General features: G+C 36.3%; 3 protein-coding genes across 3 annotated transcripts; 2 read left to right on the top strand and 1 right to left on the bottom strand.

Annotated features, from left to right (window-relative positions):
* Nucleotides 1-1,117: 1,117 nt before the first annotated feature.
* Nucleotides 1,118-2,758, bottom strand: LOC100263778 (protein SODIUM POTASSIUM ROOT DEFECTIVE 1). The gene is made up of 3 exons (XM_002281460.5): nt 1,877-2,758; nt 1,703-1,778; nt 1,118-1,491 (listed from the first exon to the last, which is right to left on the bottom strand). The coding sequence occupies exons 1-3, from the start codon at nt 2,402-2,404 to the stop codon at nt 1,316-1,318; spliced, it is 780 nt and encodes a 259-aa protein (XP_002281496.1). The 5' UTR covers nt 2,405-2,758; the 3' UTR covers nt 1,118-1,315.
* Nucleotides 2,759-6,636: 3,878 nt separating this feature from the next.
* Nucleotides 6,637-10,569, top strand: LOC100246718 (large ribosomal subunit protein uL29). The gene is made up of 4 exons (XM_002284459.5): nt 6,637-6,823; nt 6,983-7,118; nt 7,355-7,511; nt 10,273-10,569. The coding sequence occupies exons 1-4, from the start codon at nt 6,820-6,822 to the stop codon at nt 10,345-10,347; spliced, it is 372 nt and encodes a 123-aa protein (XP_002284495.1). The 5' UTR covers nt 6,637-6,819; the 3' UTR covers nt 10,348-10,569.
* Nucleotides 10,570-17,769: 7,200 nt separating this feature from the next.
* Nucleotides 17,770-20,056, top strand: LOC100248374 (exocyst complex component EXO70H1). The gene has a single exon (XM_002281483.5). The coding sequence runs from the start codon at nt 17,978-17,980 to the stop codon at nt 19,841-19,843; it is 1,866 nt and encodes a 621-aa protein (XP_002281519.2). The 5' UTR covers nt 17,770-17,977; the 3' UTR covers nt 19,844-20,056.
* Nucleotides 20,057-21,617: the final 1,561 nt, after the last annotated feature.

Below are 21,617 nucleotides of genomic sequence, written 5' to 3'. Positions count from 1 at the left end.
AAAAGAAAATCAAATCAAATCTTATTGATTTAGTTTTTTTTTTCTTTTTAAAGCTGCTTCTACATCCATTGGTATTCCAAAGTCTATTTTGTCCTATAAGTTAGTTAAGAGAACTTGGAAAGTCCCAAAAGCCAAACTAGAAAGGAAACAGACAGGCCCACCATTGGAAATTTTGAAAGAGACTTGCAACCAAAAGTATTCCTTGGTGTCATCATTTTTGTTCATGGTGGGTGGAAGGAATTCCACCAAGGTTGGGACTGGTAGGAGGATTTCTACATCCCAAGATAAGAGATTTTTTTTTATTTGTTTGGCTTCTTCTGTGGAAATTGGAAGATTGGTTTTAGTCTCCTCCCATATTTTTCTTTATCCATTCCCATTTTTTCAATCCATAAGATTATAATCCTATAATATTGATCAATAATTCATAGCTGAGTTTGAATCTTATTGATATTTATTTTCATTTACTGAGTTTATGTGAAAACTCTTGAGTCGAGATGTGTGATTTTAGAGTTTGTAGGGCACTAGACAGCATATCTCCAAAAGAGAAGGTAGCATCATTACACTCCAAATTCAAAACCCCAAAGAGAAGAACAGCTCACCACTTCCATGGACACATCCAGAAGGAAATTAAAAAGAAAAAGAAGAAGCACCACATCCTTACATGCTATTGAGTGTCGCATGCATTCCCCACTCTCTGCACATTGTCATGATGTTTATGTGCTATCATATTCTTACTAGTACACCAGTCAAAGTACTGTATCACTCACATGCCCATGGTGCTCTGCTTTGGAGATCATTATAATTTTCATGGTATTCCATAAGGAGGATATATGATAATATGTCATTAAGTCATTCTCCATAGCTATGATTTAAGCTTTTACAACAAGGGTCTCTGACTCTGTGACCTGGTTTTTTGTGCATATATGATCACAGTACAATCTGAATCACATGCTCTCCTCAACCGTGTGTATATTAAATGGGAAGTAGTAAACTAGAAGACATATGTTTGGAGATGCCAGCCCAAGCAGGGATTTTAAATTTGAAAGAGAAGGGGAATATTTAGAAAGACACCATTACTTGTTCCAAGAAGTGATGAGCAGAGATCACAAGAGAAATATAACCAAACAAACACTTTTTCTTTTGAACAACAAAAGATTATGGTTCAGAACCCATGATAAGGTTTTACATTTACATTACAAATTTGATGTTGTCTGCGATATAGCATCAGCTAAACATTCATGCACACCTGCTAGTACTTCAAGCTAGTTCAATTAAAAGAAAGAAAAAAAAAAATCTAAGAGCTTGGTTCCAGCAATCAGTAAGTGAGGCTAGTCATGGCCGAGGATGACAATGGCGATGAGGAAGATGTTGGAGATGGCCAGAGTTGTGCATTCTTCACCCTCGACACGCTTGCAAGCACTCCTAAGGGGGTCACGTCTCCAATTACAGTCACTTTCTTTGTGGCCAAATCTATACTGAATGATGTCACGCCTGTGGAAAATGGAACAATGTTTCTTTGAATTGTAGTGCTTAAGAATTGGAGGACAACTCATGAAACCGACTTGGTTTCTTTTCGTAGAAAAAGGATATAGACATCTCATAATTCATGTTTAAATGAAAAGAAGAGTAATTCTCACGGATTTCCACAAGAAATTTTGGAAGATTGAGTTGTAAAGCATACTTTTCTGTGTACTAAACTTACCTTCCATTTTGGATATGTGTTTTCTCAGCTTTCCTTCGCACCCCTTGCAATGCAATGATACCCACAAAACCACCACCTGCAAAACCAAATGATAATAACAATTATAATACGCATGAAATTTCTTGCAAAAAAAAAAAAAAAACCTTCAATTTGATGTGGGGGAACAAAAAGAACCTGGTCGTGGGAACGAGCAGATGAAGATGATACTAAGGCAGGAGAATCATTCGAGTTCAGGCGCCGAGGCCTTGCAGTTTTTGTAGGAACCAGTGGCCTTGTAGTTTGTGTAGGAACCAGTGGCCTTGTAGTTTGTGTAGGAACCAGTGGCCTTGCAGTTTGTGTAGGAACCAATGCTGAGACACGATCAGAGTCCGGTAACAAGTTGAAGAAAGGTGTGTCACTTAGAAGATATCTGGAGGAACCAGGAGGGCTGGTTAGATCATTTTTGTCAGCAGAGCTCTTCCTCCTGAGATCAGTTTGCTTAGCAGAACTCTTTCTACTCTTGTGATGGTGAAGCGTAGGACTGATGGGTAACCGAGATGAACATGGGACAGGCGCAAGTGGCCGGCTTCTTCGCCTATCACTGAGATAAGGATTATGGTGGTTGATGGGCCTGGTGCCGCGGCGGACCATGGAGCGCTGATCCATGCTTGAACATATGGCTGTAGAAGCTGGAGAAGCACAGAAGAGATCCACTCCTTTCATGTTTGGCAGAATATGGGAATAACTTAGATAGAATCACTGGCTTAGTGAAGCTGAATTTGATATGTAGAAAGGTGGAGCGTTGGAGAATGATCTTTCGTATGAGGCCAACTAATCTTCTTTTAAACTTGATGGATGAGAAAGAGAGAGAGAGAGAGAGAGAGAGAGAGAGAGAGAGAGAGAGAGAGGGAGGGACAGAGAGAGACAGAGACAGAGACAGAGAGAGAAGAAAAAGCAGCTGCAAGGTCCTACAGGAACAAATGAATAATGAAACTTTGGAGGGATATGATCGATCCTAACCTTCAAAGTTGTGCTGGACTTTTATTTGTTTATGTTTTGGGTGAACAAGTTGTGTTCATCTTGTTGGGGTGTTATGATTACTACCACTACTAATAGCATATGGGGCAGCTTTCAAACCTATAACCAATCTTATTATTAACACATCATTGTTTGATAAATTAAATAACAGTAAACACACACATATGGTAGATGGACACTTTGGAGTATGTGAAGTAATCTGTTTTTGAAGTTGACAAAGATTCAAGTTCTGCAGTCTCTTTGGCACCAGAAATCCAGCAATGTGAAGGAAGAAAAAGAACAAATTCAATGAGAGAGCGTGAAGCAAATACAGTTTCCATGGACTCTTAAACTGGGACTACCCCACCTTGGCCTATGCTTTCATAAATATTAGTCATGGTTGTTAGTTCCCTCTCCATTGTGATTGTTGATCTCTATTATTCTTCTGCTAGGATGTCAGCATTTGTTAATTAAAAAATGTCCTATTTTAGGGGTAAGTTTCTTCTAATTGGGCTAGGCCAAACATCTCTTCCTTCCAAACACTTTAGTTTCCTCTGTATTCAAACTTAAAAGACGGGCAACTGCTGAGAGTTTATTAACTTCTTCCTTTAATAATTCATGATAAAATACTGGTAATTCTCATAAAAAAAAATGTACAAAAGCTTTAGTTTATGTCTACTTTATTGGGTATTGAATTGAATTCTAGTATAACATGTAGAAGAGTTCAAACAAGTTCTTGAAGAATTGAGAAAGTGGACCCAAATTCCAGGATTAGAACCGGACTAGACAAAGCAAAAGTCAAAAAGTCCGCAATTGTTTACATGCTAAATTCGATCAGTAAAATGACGACAAATTATGATGATATTCGGACCTTAAACAATTTGTTCTTAAAAATAAAGATTAAGATGAGACAAACACAATCTTAAACTAAAGCCAGTAACAGATAGAAGTAAAACACATGGTTCTGTCTTATTTATCATCTTTAACTTTCCTACCAATTAAGCATCAGTTGGTTCACTTCAGAGCTGGCCCTCACAACTCATCACATGTTGAGTCTTGTGAAGGTTTGAACTGTTTTGTGATGCTAAATTGAGGAGAGTCGATAAGAATTGGACTTTCATGCAGATGAGATTTACAATATTAATCCATAAAGGGTTAACAAGAGGAACTAGAACCAGTATCTATATAGGGTCTACATGCCAAATAATGGATTTGGACATCCTTATTTTCCTCGTCTTCATGATGCCATGGTCCCCGAAATTTCTGAAAAGGAGTCCTGCAAAACTTAATTATCAAGGATAGAAGTTGTTCACTCTCAGGCACATAATCATAAGCACATGAAGGATGTTTAATTTATTCTTGGAACACAATTGATGTTCAAAGTTGAAATCAAAAGCACACTCATTAGTAGTCTCTATTAGCTGCCTTGCATGATGATTCAGTACCAGGTAGTTTTCTGTCCTTAGATGCATGTGGGTGAACCTGCCATGGGAAAAAAAGGATGGCCCCATATTCAAAATCCTAATTAAAGAAAAATTAGCAGCATAAAGACCAGGACTCTCCATTACCTTTAATTCCATCTCTTACCACCCAATCATAATTACCAAATCCATATGTCATATGTTTATTTGACATTAATTCTGTCTTTGTTTACTTTTTATCCCTTCACACCATTAGTGTAGTGCCTCTCTCACATTGTTTGTGTCTATCTTTTTCAAATATCCTTCTCTCTTTTATCCATTCCCTAAAACAATTCATAATGTTGTGTGGGTCTCCTTCAAATCATTTGTTTTATAATCACGCGATTAAAGATGTGGGGCTGCCATTGGCGGGGGGGGGGGGGGGGGGGGGATTAAGGGTATCTTATTTATTATTAATTTACCTCCTCTTTTCTGGGTTCCCTTTTTTCTTTCTTCTTCTTTTCTAATTTTTAAACTAAGCTCATCAGCTACACATTTCTCAATGTCTCTGTTAGCATATGTTGTTTGCATCTATCCCTGCCAAGGACACAGTCCTTAATTTTCTCTGTTCATTACTTAATGCCATTTGTGGTTGATAATTTTATGGATTTTTTTTTTCCCATGTTCTGTTTTTTTTTTTTTCCCTAACGGACACAGACAGCTCTCATGGAAACCTGGCAATTTCCAAAGGAATTATCATGTGCTATGAACATGACTTCTTTTTCAGAGGTTGAAGCTGACAGTCAATGCGGTGGCTGGGGCTGCAGGCCAGATGGGATTGGGCAACTACCCATATGATCCAGCTGCTGAAAAGTGAGAGAACTATTTAGCTTAATCAAGTTTCTTCACACCATCTGGAAACCCCCTTTTCTAATTGATCAGTAGTGTTCATACAGAATGACATAGGAGCCATTCCATATATTTTTCATAGGATTCCCTCAAAGCCCAGATATTATCTAGGTTGTATGTATCAGTCTCCATCAATGTTTGGGAAAAGCATGCAAGCGTGCCATTCAATGTTTTGCTACCTGTATTGTGGGGATCATTTGGCAGTGGAGCTGGTATGGTATGCTTTTTATGACAAGATGGCGCAATTATAAACCTATGATAACACAGGATGCGCCGAGATAAGGCCACAGAAAAAAGGTTATTTTTACAAGGTGGTGGGGTTGAGGCCCCCTTTTGCTTTGCTGAAGGCCATGGCCTGTGACCCAGATGTCCCCATGTTGACATCATGGACTGTAGTAAAGAAGTCGTTGGAACACGACGAGGACAAGGACGAGGACAAGGATGACCTTCTTTTGGTTTCAGGAAGGACAGTTGGTGGAGGATTTTGGGTTGTGATCATAAGAAACTGAGGATATTTGTGAATTGTGATGGATATATATGTTGATCGTAGAGATTAGAGAGTGGTTATAGATGGGTGCCCTACTGCTATCTAAATGTAGAACATTACTGAAAAACCATTTTGGGGTCATCATCAAGAAGAGCTGAGAATATGAAGCTAAGGGGTCTTGGGACTCCTAGCAACTCTCCTCTTTGCGTTTTTCTGTTTAGTGGATCATCTACTGGTTGCGTTAAGAGTTCCACGGACATACTCAGAATCAATTGTGTGTTGATTTCATTTAACAACCAATTATGAGTATTTCATATATCCTTTTAGTATCTAAAAAAGACACAAAAGTAAAAACAATTTATACAAGACACCAAGACTACAAATAGAAGAGGAGTACACAAAAAAAAAATAGCATAATTTCACTTACAACCCAATCAATCAATAGAATCAAATAAAGACAATGAACTAAATTCTAAGTGTGTCTCGACTCATTCCACAAGTATGTACATAAAAAACCATAAAATAATTTGATCCGTCAAATCATAATCTTCAAAATATTTTCAACTTCTCTCTTTTCATAGGGTTTAAAATAATCACAAAATAGCTATTTTCCATGCCTTCTTCCTTTTCTTCGTTACAAAGGCACCATACCAATTAAGAAGGGCATTCTTGACCAAGAAAGGCATCACCCATGGAGACATTTGGAAGAGAGTGTTGTTCCTTTGGAAGTGGTAATCAAGTATGAATTGGCAATCAATGTCCTATAAACGAGAACAAACCTCTCCACCAGTTCAGACTTCGGAAAACTTGGATCCACAGAAACCCATTCAGCAACCAGATCAGAGGCCCAATAACCTGTTGAAAGTGTTAGGAAAGTAGATTTTTTAGACTTCTGGAAAAAATTTTAAAAACACTTCAGAGTGTTTTATAAAAGCACTTGAGGTTCTCATAAGAAAACACTAAAAATTAAAAACAAGAAAACAATAAAATTTCAAATAAAATATTTAGCTCTACAGAGTTTAATTTGGTTTGGGCCAGCCCTCAAAGCTCACTAATGAAAGCCCAAAATTTGGCGACTCTATTGTCAAGGCTCATAACCCAATCTCTTTTTTTGTAAGTTTTAAGTTAATTTTAAATTGATGAGCGGCCCAAGCTCTGAGTCTGGTCGATTTGGGTCGGGTCAACCCGCCCAACTTTCATCCCGGTGCAATGTGAATTAGGGTTTTGGAGACGGAGTGGTATTAAACAATGGTCTAGGGCTAGGGTTTTGGCAGTGTGTACCAGAGTGAGAGAAGGACGCCGTTGCGGATCACGAAGACACACACATGGGTAAGAAGAAAGCAACAACAACAAGAGCAATATCATTTTTCATTTTTTTTTTCTCTTGAATCTCCGCATTTGGTTCATGCTTCCATTCTCTCAATCGATCTGAAGTTTTTTTTTTTTTTTTCCTTTCTTTTGTTGGTACTGAAATTGTGGACTGAAAAGCGAGGATCAAGGTTCACGAGCTGAGAGGTAAGCCTAAGGCCGATCTGTTGGCCCAATTGAAGGAGCTGAAAGCAGAGCTCGCTCTTCTCCGAGTCGCCAAGGTCACTGGTGGTGCTCCCAACAAGCTTTCTAAGATGTACTACTTTCTCTCTGTTTTATATTTATATGTGTTTATCAAATTGACTAAACTGTTTGGTTGCTGAGAGAATCTGGAAAGGAAAAGAAATTGGTAAGTGAGAGTCGATAAAATGGGATTTGTAAAATTGTCTTTCTTGGGTTTTCTTTGAAACTAATGATAGAGTGATTGGGTCTGAAAATACAAATATGCTATTACGGTGATTGATTTTAATGCTGTTTTCTGTGTGGGTGCAGAAAGGTGGTGAGGCTGTCGATTGCGCAGGTGTTGACAGTGATTTCCCAGAAGCAGAAGGCTGCTTTGAGGGAAGCTTACAAGAAGAAGAAGTTCCTGCCTCTGGATTTGCGTACTAAGAAGACCAGAGCTATCAGGAAACGCCTTACTAAGCATCAGGTGCACTTCTATACTCTCAAGCATTTTCTGTTTCTGTTATTGAATGACTAGCGTTCACATTTCATCCATGTATGTTTGAGCAATGATTAGGTTACTAATGATGGATGATTTTAACTGCCATGTTATATGCTTTAAATTTCCTACGTGAAGGCTTAGTGATTGCTTTAGTTTATTTCTGAATCATCCCTTGCTTGTAATTTTTGGAAAGAACATTTTGTTGCCCGTTTGGACTGCTCAATATCATGTTGTTACTGGCTAGATTTTGAACTTTTGAGTTTTGGATAGTCTCATTCCGAAGCCCTATCTTGGGAAAGTAATAATATAAAATGTAAACTATGATGATTGAAGAAATGGGTAAATTCAGCATACAAGGTTGTTATTTTGAAATCAAAGATTTGAATGAAAATATATCAACTTGATGATGAAAACTCTTTAGATGGGCAAGATTTCAATTGAGTTAAACCATCTTTCCTAGGTGGTATCCAGAATCGAATTGGTCTCTACATACCCCATTTTATTGGTTTCTTGAGAAGCACCATTTCAACAGGCAGGTTGCACGTTAGAATGAAGCCAATGATTTTTCAGCTATGACAGGGCAGTAGTGTAGAGGTCATTGCAGCACAAGGCCAGCGGTGACCACCATAACATGATACTTTTACGCTTAAGATGATAGTTGTGAATGCCAAATCTGATCTAAAAATGTGCAGCTACTTTGTGTTCAAGCTATCTATCTTATTAGGTCAAATTAATAGGGTTTTCCCTAAGATGGGGCTCTGGGTGTTTTTGTTTTGCAAAATGAAGTTGTATGATAGTTGACATGCATTTTTTTAATGAAAATTTGTGTTTGGTTATCATGGACTGCATTTTCCAAAATGAAATCTCCAAATTATATTGGGTATCCAGGATTTTATAAGTGAGGGCCTTTAGTTTTACAAATTATAAAATATGGCCTACTAAATTCACTTCTTGTCACTTGCATGTAAATTTAGGCACATGTATTCCTAGGTTGAGTTTCTCTATGTTTGTAAACACTGCCAAGGCCACCATTACCATAACAATTGTTGCTTTGTGCAGTCACTAGTTTCACCTTTATCATTGATGCCTCTCTATTTCTATCACCAACATTGTTCTAAGTGCTAAAGACGTTGTAGCTTTTGTTTTCACTACCCCATTGTGTAGCCATTACCATTTTTATTGACCCTTGTGCTGCACTGTTGCTGCAGCAGACACTGGATCACTGCCAATGTGAGGCCAGTGGCCACTGTCGCCACCACTACTCTCACCATATACTGTTCAACACCAAATCAATCCACTACTAACACCACTATAATTTTTTTTTTTTTTGATAGGTATACTAACACCACTATAATTGTCAGCTTCCTTCCACACATTATATTTGTTGCTGTTGCCAATGCCACTGACAGGGGCACTTAACCAATGCCAACCCTTCTAAAGGCAGAGGTCCCACTATTGTTGTTGCCAATACTGCACTGCCCTTGCCAACAACTCTTTCCATTTTTTCTCTTTTTTTAAGAATCTTACTCAAGAGGCTGAGCTCTACTAGATTATGGATGAATTTCTGTATGGATGATTTAAAATGTGGATTTACATTTATTAAATATCATTTCCTGTAAATTTGACTATTGTTTAAGAATTTGATCTCTGTAATGTTTATGAGGTATTATGTTTTTCATACTTCACTCTATAACCAAACAACGCCTAAGATCTCATTGATATAGATGCATCATTATCTTTTTGTTTGTCATCAATGTGATTACAAGGACCATTGTCTGGTCAAGCACTAAAGAGTTTTCGACAGCATGAGTGCAAATGTTCAAAGTTCTGACAGTAACCACCTTGGGCAAGAGTGTCATAAACTGCATAGTTAAGCCCATATCCACCTCACCCCCTCCCAATTCCTCTTGTTTGAGACCAGTATTGCTGTCTTTTGAGGTCTCAGTTGTTCTCTCTACACTAGGGTTGTGAATGATATATTGTGTGTGATATATATTTTTCTGTTGACAAATTAGAAATACCTGTAAATAGGCCCACCTAACTAAGAGAGGAGATGCAACCAACGGTATGCTCAGTCTGTGTAAACATGTGGAAGCTCAAAAAAGGGATATCTAAAGTTTGTTTTCCCCCTTTTGACCACTAAATTTCCTTAATTCACATTAATTTTCTATTCTGACATGGACCACATGATTCTTTCAGAAAGCCGTTTGTATCTGGTGAGTGAGGTTTCTGATTATGGAATTCATGTATAAGACAAATTGATATTTTATATAATCATTGGCAAAGTTTAGAACCAGAGGTTTAAAAATGGGTTGGATGGCCTTTGGGCTTGAGCCTAACACACATAAAAAGACAAACTGAGACTCAGCAGGACTAGGTGGGAAAATATGGGGATGCCGGGGAGAAGAGAGAAGAGAAGAGATGAGAGAGTTAAAAATATCAGGGGGCAAAGGTGTTTGAAGAGATGAGGGGATGAAAAAAGAAAAAGAAAGGGAGTGATGAGGACTGAGGAAGGAGGCCTGGGCTTCAGGTTGGCCCTAATTTGGCTAGCTTGCCGATGGGTCCATGGGCTACTGGGTCTCATTGTTTAGTAAAAGACCAGTTTGCTGAACTTCTTGTTATCATTTATTATTGTGCATGTCTTAATTCATTCCATCACACTTGTGTTAAGTGCCTTGCTTAATTCATGTTGTACACATGGGCATCTTTAAAAACTGATCTGCTTATTTCCTGTTCAAATATGCAGGCATCTTTGAAGACTGAACGAGAGAAAAAGAAGGAGATGTATTATCCCATGAGGAAGTATGCCATTAAGGTGTAAGCGTGGATTTACACAGTTATGGACGACATCTTGGTGTCTTTTAACTCTCTAAATTCCAATACAAGGATATTGTTTGAGATTTTTTGCCCTTGAATCTTTAGTTACCGTCTCTCCCTATCTTAGTTTGAACATCATGAAAGAACGAACTTCTGTAAGTTGAATTTTACTTCCTAGTGCTGAAATTTCCTAGTTTCATGGTTTGGCTGAGGCAGTTTCGAGGAATTTGCTCTGTTAAGACACTAATACCATTCTCCTTGATATCAATTGCTTGCATCTCCTCAAGTCATGTGATATTTTTCTAAAAGCATACCCCGACTAGTGTTTGATTCAAAAACAAATTTCCAAATTTTTTAGGTTGGTTTCTCTCCCACTGTTCATTTAATTATTCAAAACGCCTTTCTATGTAAATGCATCCAAAGCATAAACTTATACTAATAATACTAATCGAGGGCAAAGACCGGGAAGGTTGCTTGGATGCTGCACAATAAATGCAATCGATTTGGAAATGTGCTTTGAGCCTGCTGACAATATTCTTTGAATAGACTATTGTGAGAAACGTATGGAGCCTGAGGTTTGCATTTGTCTATGACCGACCATCGCTTTCATTAACGATAACAAGAATAGATGATCCCCAAGTCGTCGCCAATTTGGAAGGTCCCATATTTGGGGCAGCTGTGGTATCTTGTAGTAGGGCCAAATGTGGTGTTATTTTATGTCAGGAGTCAAGGCCGCTTTCATTACTAGCAATGCTGTGGGCACTCGCTTATAAGCTTGAGGATGATTCCTACTCGCTGCCCAATTCTTGCTTTTGTCGCCCACGGGAACTACAAACCCCACCGAAAGAGAGAAAAGACCGATCAGCCTCTTCCTTTTGTGGAGCCAATGCTACCTAAATAAGTCCAATAGTGTAATGCCCAAGCCAATGCTACCTAGTCTTCTTAACAGCATATGAATGTAAATACTTGCATGGGTGTATTACAACATATGTAGCAAAAACTTGGAAGTGGACAAAGGCAATGGCGAAAGAGGCTGCAGGCCACTTGATTTGAAAGCGCAAGCATGGAGGATTTGATGGTTTTCTGAGTCAAAAAGGAGACTGTTGTTTCAATTTTACAGTTGGCAGATGATGCCCCAGGTATAATTTCGATGGGCCCACAGTTCATGGGTGGCGTCAAGGGGGAAATTCACAATGCCACAAGCTGGCAATGTCCGGAGAAGACCCGTTCAGCCATGGCCGTGTATGCACTTAGAATCTCTAAAATGCCTGCTTGTGTATTGTATTATGCTTGCTTGGAGTGACCGATATTTGTTAATAGAATTAGATTCTATTTGATGCTTATATCTAGCTAGCTTCGTAAAACCTTGAAAGGAACTGGACCGAAACTATTCGAGAGCATTCAGAAATATTTGAATTGAAACCTGCGTCCGTAAATTTGATGCAATAATTCATGATATAAAAGAGGTCAAACTTTTCAACTCACCAAATCTTGACTCGTCTACACATTCCTCTAACAAAATTTTCACTAAATTTGAGTTACATTATTTCGAGCCACATGGCTGCGGCTTGACTGAAACTGGGCATGAAGCTTGGAGACCAACTTCCACACGTGAACAAAAGACTTCACGATCATAAGCGACATTTCAAATACACTGAATTTCATCGGCATCGCTATACGTCGAATTGGGATTTTTTGTGCCGCTTGTAAAGTCGAGTACGAAATCGCCAAATACACTGAATTTAGTCAGTCCTTTTTGCTGAAACCAGAGCTACCGGTTTCCGGTTGCCCCACACCGCCTAACCTCGCTGTTGAATTTTAGATAAAAACAGATGGACTGACATAAGATGAAGCGTTATTTGCCATGTCACCATCCTCATTAATTGCAGAAGAAACATTTGTGTTTGGCTTAGCTTAGCTTCTCCCAGGACCCAGGGTATGAAGTCTGAATACATGAAATGCGCCTTGACTTACATGTGACGTGAACTTGGAAGCTTCCTGGAGGGAGAGAGCTTCTAATTAAGCCACGTGTTCCTAGAAACTTCCCCACATTTAGATTTAGGTTGGTACCCCATAAACAACGCGGTTCCTCGGCTGGTCGAACACCGTGAACTGCTCATGCCCCACGATATCAATGCAATTGCAAAAGCAGATTTACTTATTAACGAATTTATACCCGAAATTTTGGAATTTTGGACGGGCGGAATTAGAATTTCTCCGGAAATATTTTAAATTTTAGTAAGAAACATTATAAGTGATTTTTTTAATTATATAATTAAATTTTCAAGTTTTAAAAAATATCTTTTAAATTTTATTATACACTTATTTTGTTTTTACAAAAACGCTTTCTTAACTAAACACGTTTACTAAAATCACTCCCAATCATTTTATTCAATTTGTTTTTATTCCAATTATATTCTTTTGAATTCTTGTGCCTTAATGGCATCTATTTATAACTCATCTCTTAATATTTTTACTTATCTTAGTATATAAATAGAGAGAGAAGGAAACCTGAAGGATAGAATTAGCATTTATCGTATTTAGAGGATGTTTTTTTTTTTTACCTTTTACCGAAAGCAATTTATTTTCAGAATTTAGATTGTTTGTTTTTCTACTTTTTCACGACTTATTATAAACTTTTTACTAAATAGAAAAACCAAAATATATAATTTTTTCTAAATAGAAAAAATAACATATTGATTTTTCTTTACACATTTAATACTTAATAGAAATAAAATACTACAAAAACAAACAACATAATATTTAACACTATTAAGTGTTAAGGTTCTATTTAAAATTAAGTAAAAAAACAAATATCCCCTTAATTTTAAATTGTCTAAAATGTATGATGAAATATAAATCAATAAATAAAAAGAAGAAAACGGTACAAAAACAAAGATATATGAGATAAAACAAAGTATAAAAGAATGAGATTAAGGTTGTATCATAAGGCCTCATATATGGTACTCAAAACACAAAAAAGTATGACTAAGGTGGTTTTTAGAAGAAAATTTTATTCAATCGATATGGTTAATTTACACTTGAATCAAAATCGAATTGACCTTTTTTGATGGAAAAATTGAATTAAACCAAGTTTGATTAAAATCGATTTAAATGATTAAGTGGATATAAGTTAATTCTAAACTTAAAATTTAAAACTAAATTCAAAAAATATACGCATGTTTTTTAACCTAAAATATAATGGATGCATTTAAAAATTAATTTAATCATAATTTAAAAACACTAAATTATATAAAAAAAATCATTAAATATTAAACAATTATATATAAATCTATTATTTTGATCAGTTAAAAGATAAGAAAATTAAATATATCGAATCCATAAAATCAACTTTCAAAATTTTCAAACCAAAACATTCTTTTTAAATAATTAAAAATATAACATATATAATAGGTATTCATAATTCAATTTTTTTTGCACTTTTCCAAGTAAGATATATGACATCCCATATCGTATAAAGTTGAAAAAAATTCTTGACATCATATAAGTATAAACTCTTTTTAATTTTATAAATGCGTTTTAAAGTTTTGAAAACTCTTTTAAGTTAAAAGCTGACAATATTTATATAATTAAAAGTGGGTCTTAATAAATAGTATCAAAGTCGATCTCTAATCCTAGTATGAAAACTTGTTTGACCCGTAAGAAATATTTGTCTTACTGATATCGCAATTTTATAGGATACAACGAGTATATTATGTTTTGAGAACTTATTTAGATCCAAAACCGATGGTATTTACTAAAACCTTTGTGTTAATATAGCATGAAAGGTTTGTATTCTTGTCCGAAGAGATGCACGAACTATGAAGAGGCGGCAGCACGAGACGTCACTTTTTAAAATTTTTGTCCGAGGAGAGGTACGAAGAGGCTACTTTATTGACGTTCATTCCTTTCCAACACTAAGTACTAAGTAACTTGGGATCAACGCCGAAATTTTTTACTGCTATTGCTTTTTGAAGTCAAGTAATCCTGAATAGCCTTTGTATCGACTTGAAAATGACCATGTAATTTGAAAAAAATTGAGCTCATATTTTCAAAGTTGGTGTTTTTTGTAGCTTCTTATAATGGAAAAGGCTTTCCGCCCTTTTAGAAAGTTGAGAAAATGATAAGAGAGAGAGAGAGGCGGCAGAGGAAATTTGCAAAGCATCTCCCTTCATTTGGTCAAATATGAAGGTAGTTGCTAACACAAGCCATGATGTGATTGATTCTAGCAATGTCGTTAACCTCCTGATTATTAAAAAATCTCAATTTTTATGTAATTTATTTTTATTTTTACCAAAGTTTACTAATAGAGTTTGACCAATCTCATCATTGACAAATACCTTTAATATAAAAAAATATATATATAATCAAATATATCCATAAAATTAATAACATCAATCCATTCATAAATTATCAAAAATTAATAAGATCAATCCATTCTACGTTCAATAGTAATCGAAAGTTATTTCGATTGAACTACAGTACATAAATTTCTTTGACACAAATAATTTTTTATTATTGATATCATTGTATACAAGTGAAAATATTAGATTTTGGTTTTAAAAAATGATTAAGAAAATATCATTTTTTATAACCATTATTTTTTAAATCAAGCTAAAAGTTGCTTTAAATTTAATAAAAAAATTAAAAAATTTAATTTTACAAGTTAATTGGCCAAACAAATGTAAAGCGTGTACCTTTTTCATATCTCTAAAAAAAACGTGGAAGGGAAGGAGAATATCGATGTGCGTCATCCATGATTCGGTTCTCATTCTTGGAGTTTACTCTTTAGCAATAATGGAGTGTTATCAATTGGAAAATTCAGGAAGCAATTAAGAAAGAGAGACGTGACACGTCATTGGTGATTAAATAGCATCCAGGGAGAAGTTAGTTGACTTAGTCAACTGATTAAAATATTAGGGGAGGACAAAACAAAGCATCCCACGAATTGTGGATTAAGTGATATTAGGAAATAATTGTCCATAAGAACTATTTTCTAACATAGGAGTCAATTGAAAAAAGGGGACAACTTTGAATTAATTATTATTAGTTAGAATTATTGGTGTCCAAAGTTGGAGATGTCGTGTTCTTTACATGTTTCAATTTTTAATCATAAGATTTTAGAACTGTCCTAACTACGTGTATCTTCTTTGTTGTTTTATTATTTTGAATATTTTTTTACTTATTTTTATAAAATTGATCGAAAAGTTTTAGACTTGTTCAACAATTACATAATATACAAAAGTTAAATTTGAAAAGAAAAGTGATGCATTCGAGGGATGATTTTTTGTTATTGATTATATCACATATATCACGACATTAAAAGTCCATTTGACTATGTTCTTTTAATGAAAATGTGTCTTTTATTTTTATAAGTGTTTTTAGAATAATCACACTTCAGAGAGTGATACATTTGATTTTTTAATTTTTTAAAAATATTTTTTAAAACATATGATTTTTTTAATTTAAAAATAACTTTCAAATTCTTATAAAGTTAATCTAAAAGTTTAGCATTTCAATGAATACTTGTGTTTTTCAAATATACAAAAGTTAAATTAAAAAAACAATAAGCCATGCATTCAATGGATGATTTTATTGTCAATTATATCACATCAATCACGATATTAAACTTCATTTGATTATTATTTTTTTAATGAAATTATGTTTTTTTAAAGTATTTTTAGAAGTATCACATTTCATAAAATAATAAATTTGATTTTTTAATTTTTTAAAACATATAATTTTTTAATTTATAAAGAACTTTCAAATTCTCTTATAAAGTTGATTTAAAAGTTTAAACATGTTCAATGAATATTTATGCTTTTCGATTATGCAAAAGTTAAATTCCAATAGAAAATAGTACACCCAATGAATATTTTTGTTATCAATTATATCACGAGACTAAAGTGACCTTTGATTTTTATTTTTTTTACGGAATATGTTCAATAGAAAAAAAATCAAAATAGTTTGATTACTTTTAACAGAATCACTTAAAATCACATTACAAATAATTTTTTAATATTGTAAAAATATTTTCCAATTTTTTACCACTCCTAATTTTTTAAAAACATTTCTTATACTAAAGGGAATGCAAAAGCATGGAATATTGATTTGGTTGGGTTGTGCCAATGCCTCCAACAACTATAGACAAATGGAGAGGTCCAAACATCAAAAACTATACATATTGGGATGATTATTAAAATTTGATTGGCTTCGTCAATGGTGGAATCTTAGACAACATAAAAGTTGTAACAACAACGATCGTGGCAGAATTTAAAATTAGAAGGCTTCCTTTCATGGGCTCATGACAAAGTCTCTGTTTCATGTGATGAATTTTTTACGTTAGGATATAAAAATTTAAATAATAATTAAGGGGGAAAACCACATCATCCCTTACATTTCACCTGATTATGCCTAACGTGCTGCCTTACCTCATGCTTATGGGAAGGACCTGCTTGGGTGTTTCAAGGTAATCATTTACGGAAAGAAAGGTGCTTTAGCGTGACGTACTTCTACCGGCTGATAATTGGGTCTTTATTTTATTATTATTTTTTAATTAATGGGTTAAAATGATGAAATAATTCTTATATTTATGAATTTAACCTTTTGTATATTATTTTTATTTGAAAAGTAACCCATTTTTTTATATAAAACTGTAATAATAATTTTTATAATTTCACTATATATATCACACTACAAGCTATTAAACAGGATCAAATAGAATTTGGTCACAAAACTCTAATAATAATTTTATATGAAAGATTTAAAAAGGAAAACCTAACTTCTAATAATTAGGAAGCTCACTATTAAATGAAATCAAAATTCAAATGATTAAATTATTGAATTTGACTCCGCTCTAGAATGACTTTGTCCTTTCTCATATTAAGGAAGTTTGAAGTGAAAGCCGTTGAACTCCTTCATTTTAGAACTCCTTTTACTTATGAACCAGAAACGGTCTAAAGGCATGTGAGAAGGAGTCTCATACTGAGAGCTCTGTGGCAACCAGCACTCTGTTAAGAGATAGTCAAACAGTATATAAATTAATAGTGGGCTGGAGGCACGAAATCAATCTTATATAGAGGCTAAAAGAGAAATCTTCAAAACAGTGGGTGTAATTAAGGTATATATTGTGGTCGAACTTTACCAAGTCTACAAAATAACATAAATTAATAATTTCTAATCGGAAGAAAACGACAGTGCATAAAGAGCAAATGAGAGGTTGGAAATTTTGAGATTGTGGATGTTTTATGTGGGCATTATTAATTTTATGTCATATGAACAGCTTGCGTTGCGTGTTAACTAGGGAATTAATAGGAAGAATTCTTGGATTCAGCATAATTAGCAAATGGGAATTTCATACATTCAATCTGAAATTCAATTTACTTAATTTCCATTCACACAATCTGAAAAGGGATTAAACCGCGTCGACACTACTTTTGTCAACCTGTTGGGTACAACTATCTAAGCTCTCCTTTCTTTTCACCACATGTCCCTCGCTCCACTTCCTCTATAAATACCCCGTCTCCACTCGCTCTCCTCATCTGTTTCACACCAAACGAAACTAACATCTTGCGCTTCTCCCCTCTCTCTCGCTGCGTATTCAAAACTATTCTCATTTGAGGATTTCACTTTACATGCCTAGAAAAGGGATGAGGACTATCTTCTTCAAGGCTTCTTCGCCTTCATCCTCGCACCAATCTTCACCCTCGCGTGCGCCTTCCTCCCCGCTTCATGAGTCCATGATGGACGAGAACATCGATAACGCTCAATCAGTCATCTCCAAGTGGTACTCCGACGAGTCCTCCTTCGCCAATTTCACCTCCCTCTTTCATTCCAGCCGCAGCGAAGCCAAGCAGTTCTTAAGCGCTGTTGCGGATTTGCAACGCGCTATGCACTTCTTCGTCAACCATGATTCCACTTCAGAGAAGCTCATCCGATCTCAGAACCTCATGCAGCTCGCCATGAAGAGACTCGAGAAGGAGTTCTACCAGATTCTCTCTTCCAGTCGGGAGTACTTGGACCCCGAGTCCGTCTCCTCGCATGTATCTGCGAGGTCGAGCATCTCCGACTTTGAAGACGACCGTGCGTCGGAGGAGGAGTTCGGAGCCTCCATTGAGTCCGTTTCTGGAGTGGAGAGGGAATCGGAGTTGGCGATGGCGGATCTCAAGGCCATCGCGGATTGTATGATTTCTTCTGGTTATGGTAAGGAGTGTGTGAAGATTTACAAACTTGTGCGCAAGTCGATTGTCGATGAAAGCCTGTATCATCTTGGAGTCGAGAGATTGAGTTATTCGCAGATTCAGAAGATGGACTGGGAGTTGATCGAAAACAAAATTAGGCATTGGTTGAATGCTGTCAAGGCTGCGGTGAAAACTCTCTTCTACGGGGAGCGAATTCTCTGTGATCGTGTTTTCTCTGCATCTGATTCCATCAGAGAGTCGTGTTTCTCGGAGATTACAAAGGAAGGTGCGCTCTCTCTGTTTGGATTCCCAGAACATGTTGCCAGATGCAAGAAAACGCCCGAGAAAATGTTCAGAATACTTGATCTCTATGAATCCATCTCTGATCTCTGGCCTGAAATCGACTCGATATTTTCATTTGAGTCAACCTCCGCCGTGCTATCACAAGCAACCAGTGCTCTCATCAGGCTCGGTGAAGCCGTCAGAACAATGCTATCGGACTTCGAAGCGGCGATTCAGAAGGATTCATCCAAAACGCCAATCCGCGGCGGCGGAGTTCATCCTCTGACACGATACGTCATGAATTACGTCTCATTCCTCTCCGACTACAGCGGAGTTCTCTCTGTCATTGTCGCCGAATGGCCGCTAACAGTACAATCATCGATGCCAGAATCTTACTTTGAGAACCCGAAGTCCGACGATGATCCAACATCGGCGATTTCCTTGCGCCTAGCCTGGCTCGTGCTTGTGCTTCTCTGCAAACTCGATGGCAGGGCCAAGCTCTACAAGGACGTCTCTCTCTCATACATCTTCCTCGCTAACAATCTCCAGTACGTTACCACCAAAGTCCGTACCTCCAATATCCGATACCTCCTCGGAGATGACTGGATCGCAAAACACGAAATTAAGGTGAAACAGTACGCATCCAACTACGAACGCATGGGTTGGAGCAAAGTGTTCTCATCACTGCCGGAGAATCCATCGGCTGACATCTCGCCAGAGAAAGCGAAAGAATGCTTCAAGAAATTTAATTCCGCCTTTGAAGAAGTGTACCGGAAGCAAACATCGTGGGTCGTACCAGATAACAAGCTTCAAGAAGAAATCAAACTCTCTATTGCTAAGAAACTAGAACCGACGTATAGAGCCTTTTACGAGAAGAACCGGGCCAGGTTGAGGAGGGAACCGGGTTCGGAGTCAGTGGTGAGATTTGCACCAGACGATATGGGAAATTACTTGTCAGATCTGTTTTACGGTACCGGGGTTTCCGGTAGCACGTCGTCGTCGTCGTCTTCTTCTCCATCGTCGCTTTCGCGTGGGTGAACTGTGAAGGTCCCATTGAAACGATAGGCCCGGTTGACGTTGTTTTGGCGGTTCAGCCTGCCGCCCTATGATGCTATATTGTCCTTTGGTACGATGGTGTTGTCTTTTTGTGGATATAAAGTTATAGAATAATCACAAACACGGATGTATGCCTGATGAGCGAGTATAGAATTATATACAAAAGAAAAATTCTTTCATTTTTTTATATCAAAATCTGTTCTCTCTTTGCTGTGTACATAGAGCAATATCTCGGCATCGTACTGTTGTTATGTCTGAATCAAGTATCTAAAAATCTTTTTCACCATAACTAGTTGGATTTTACAAATAACTCATGATTTTTGTGTCTTTAATAATAAATTAAATAGAATTTAAAAATAAATAATTAAAATAATTGATTTATGAAAATTTTGTTTTAATGTTCTATTTTTCTAAATAGCTAATATATGTAATGAGAGCATACTTATCCAAGTGGATAAAATCTCCTCTTTCACCAAGTTGGAGTCCCAAAATTCCAAAAATGGCCGAAAGACTGACCGGCAAATCGGGAAAATCAAGCTTTGACCACGCGACTCAGCCCGTACCGAAAGATTAGGAAAAAAAAAATCTGATACCGGATATCATTAACTAACTCCCTCGCGCTTGCCTGCCCTTGACCATGTGAAGCACGTGACACGTCACATGTTTTATAATTCGTAAGTTCCGATCAAAAGAGTTGTTGATTAATTTATCTTTTTAACAGTAGATAATTTGGTGACAACTGCCAAAGAGCATGCTTGTGATTCATTTATTTGTATGATTGTATCCTTCCATGTAGTTTCAAACGAGGGGCATCTAAAAAATTTTCCCAATATTTCTTGGGTTAATATTCTTTGTCCAAAGCAATAATAAAGAAAGGGCAAGCACGATGAGCAGTAGAATAGACGGAAGATGCATGCCCTGCTTCGCCCGACTCTACAACCAAAAATTTGGTGAGTCTCAATCATTGAAATCTTCTAAATTCCAATAAATTGGGATAAATTTAATAACTTTTATGACTATTAATTGTATGGTAACCACCTTTAAGCACAATACCAATTTTGGCAGATTGGTGAACCAACTCGACAAGCAACGAGATGGATTGTGTATGAGGCCCACCTGATCGGCAACAATTCGTAGCAGAAAAATCAAATGTTATGACACGTGGCTCTGATGAAAATAGATGAGGATTATGTAGCATGTACCGTCTGTCTTGGCAAGGGATAAGGTTTGGTTATAGAATAATACAAGATATATATTACACTCAATGTCGTGTTGAATCTTATCGATTTCTGTTGTATATTGTGTCACATAAAATTGAAATAGCAAATTTTTATTTTTTTTTTCAAATTACTAGAAACTCGATTTGATTTCGACTAATACTAATGTCTTTCTGCCCAGTTCCATGTTCGTAAGCACTGATTTTAGAAGTTGATTAGAGGCCAAGTCCAGGATCAACCTAAATTTTCCCCATCTTCTGTATTACTATTTATTCACATTAAGAAATGGAGGGCAAATCCATGCATATACCTTGCAGTGATTTTTCCCTAGTGTTGAATGACAAACAAGAAAGTCTGGTTACTCTGCCTCAAGGTGTGTGAGAAAGAAGAAGAGCGTATTAGGCTATTAGCCTTTGCCATCAAAATATACAGGCCCAGGTCTGCAATGACTTTGGGGCCCAAAAGATTTAAAAATGGCCTACAAGCCCAAGTGCTTATGAGCCCATATTTCTAGTAAGGCTGATATACATCTATTGTTA

This window comes from Vitis vinifera, chromosome 6 (genome assembly GCF_030704535.1).
Source record: "Vitis vinifera cultivar Pinot Noir 40024 chromosome 6, ASM3070453v1".
In the NCBI taxonomy this organism is placed as follows: domain Eukaryota; kingdom Viridiplantae; phylum Streptophyta; class Magnoliopsida; order Vitales; family Vitaceae; genus Vitis; species Vitis vinifera.
Note: the sequence above shows the minus strand (reverse complement) of the source record. Positions and strands in the feature narration are given on the sequence as shown.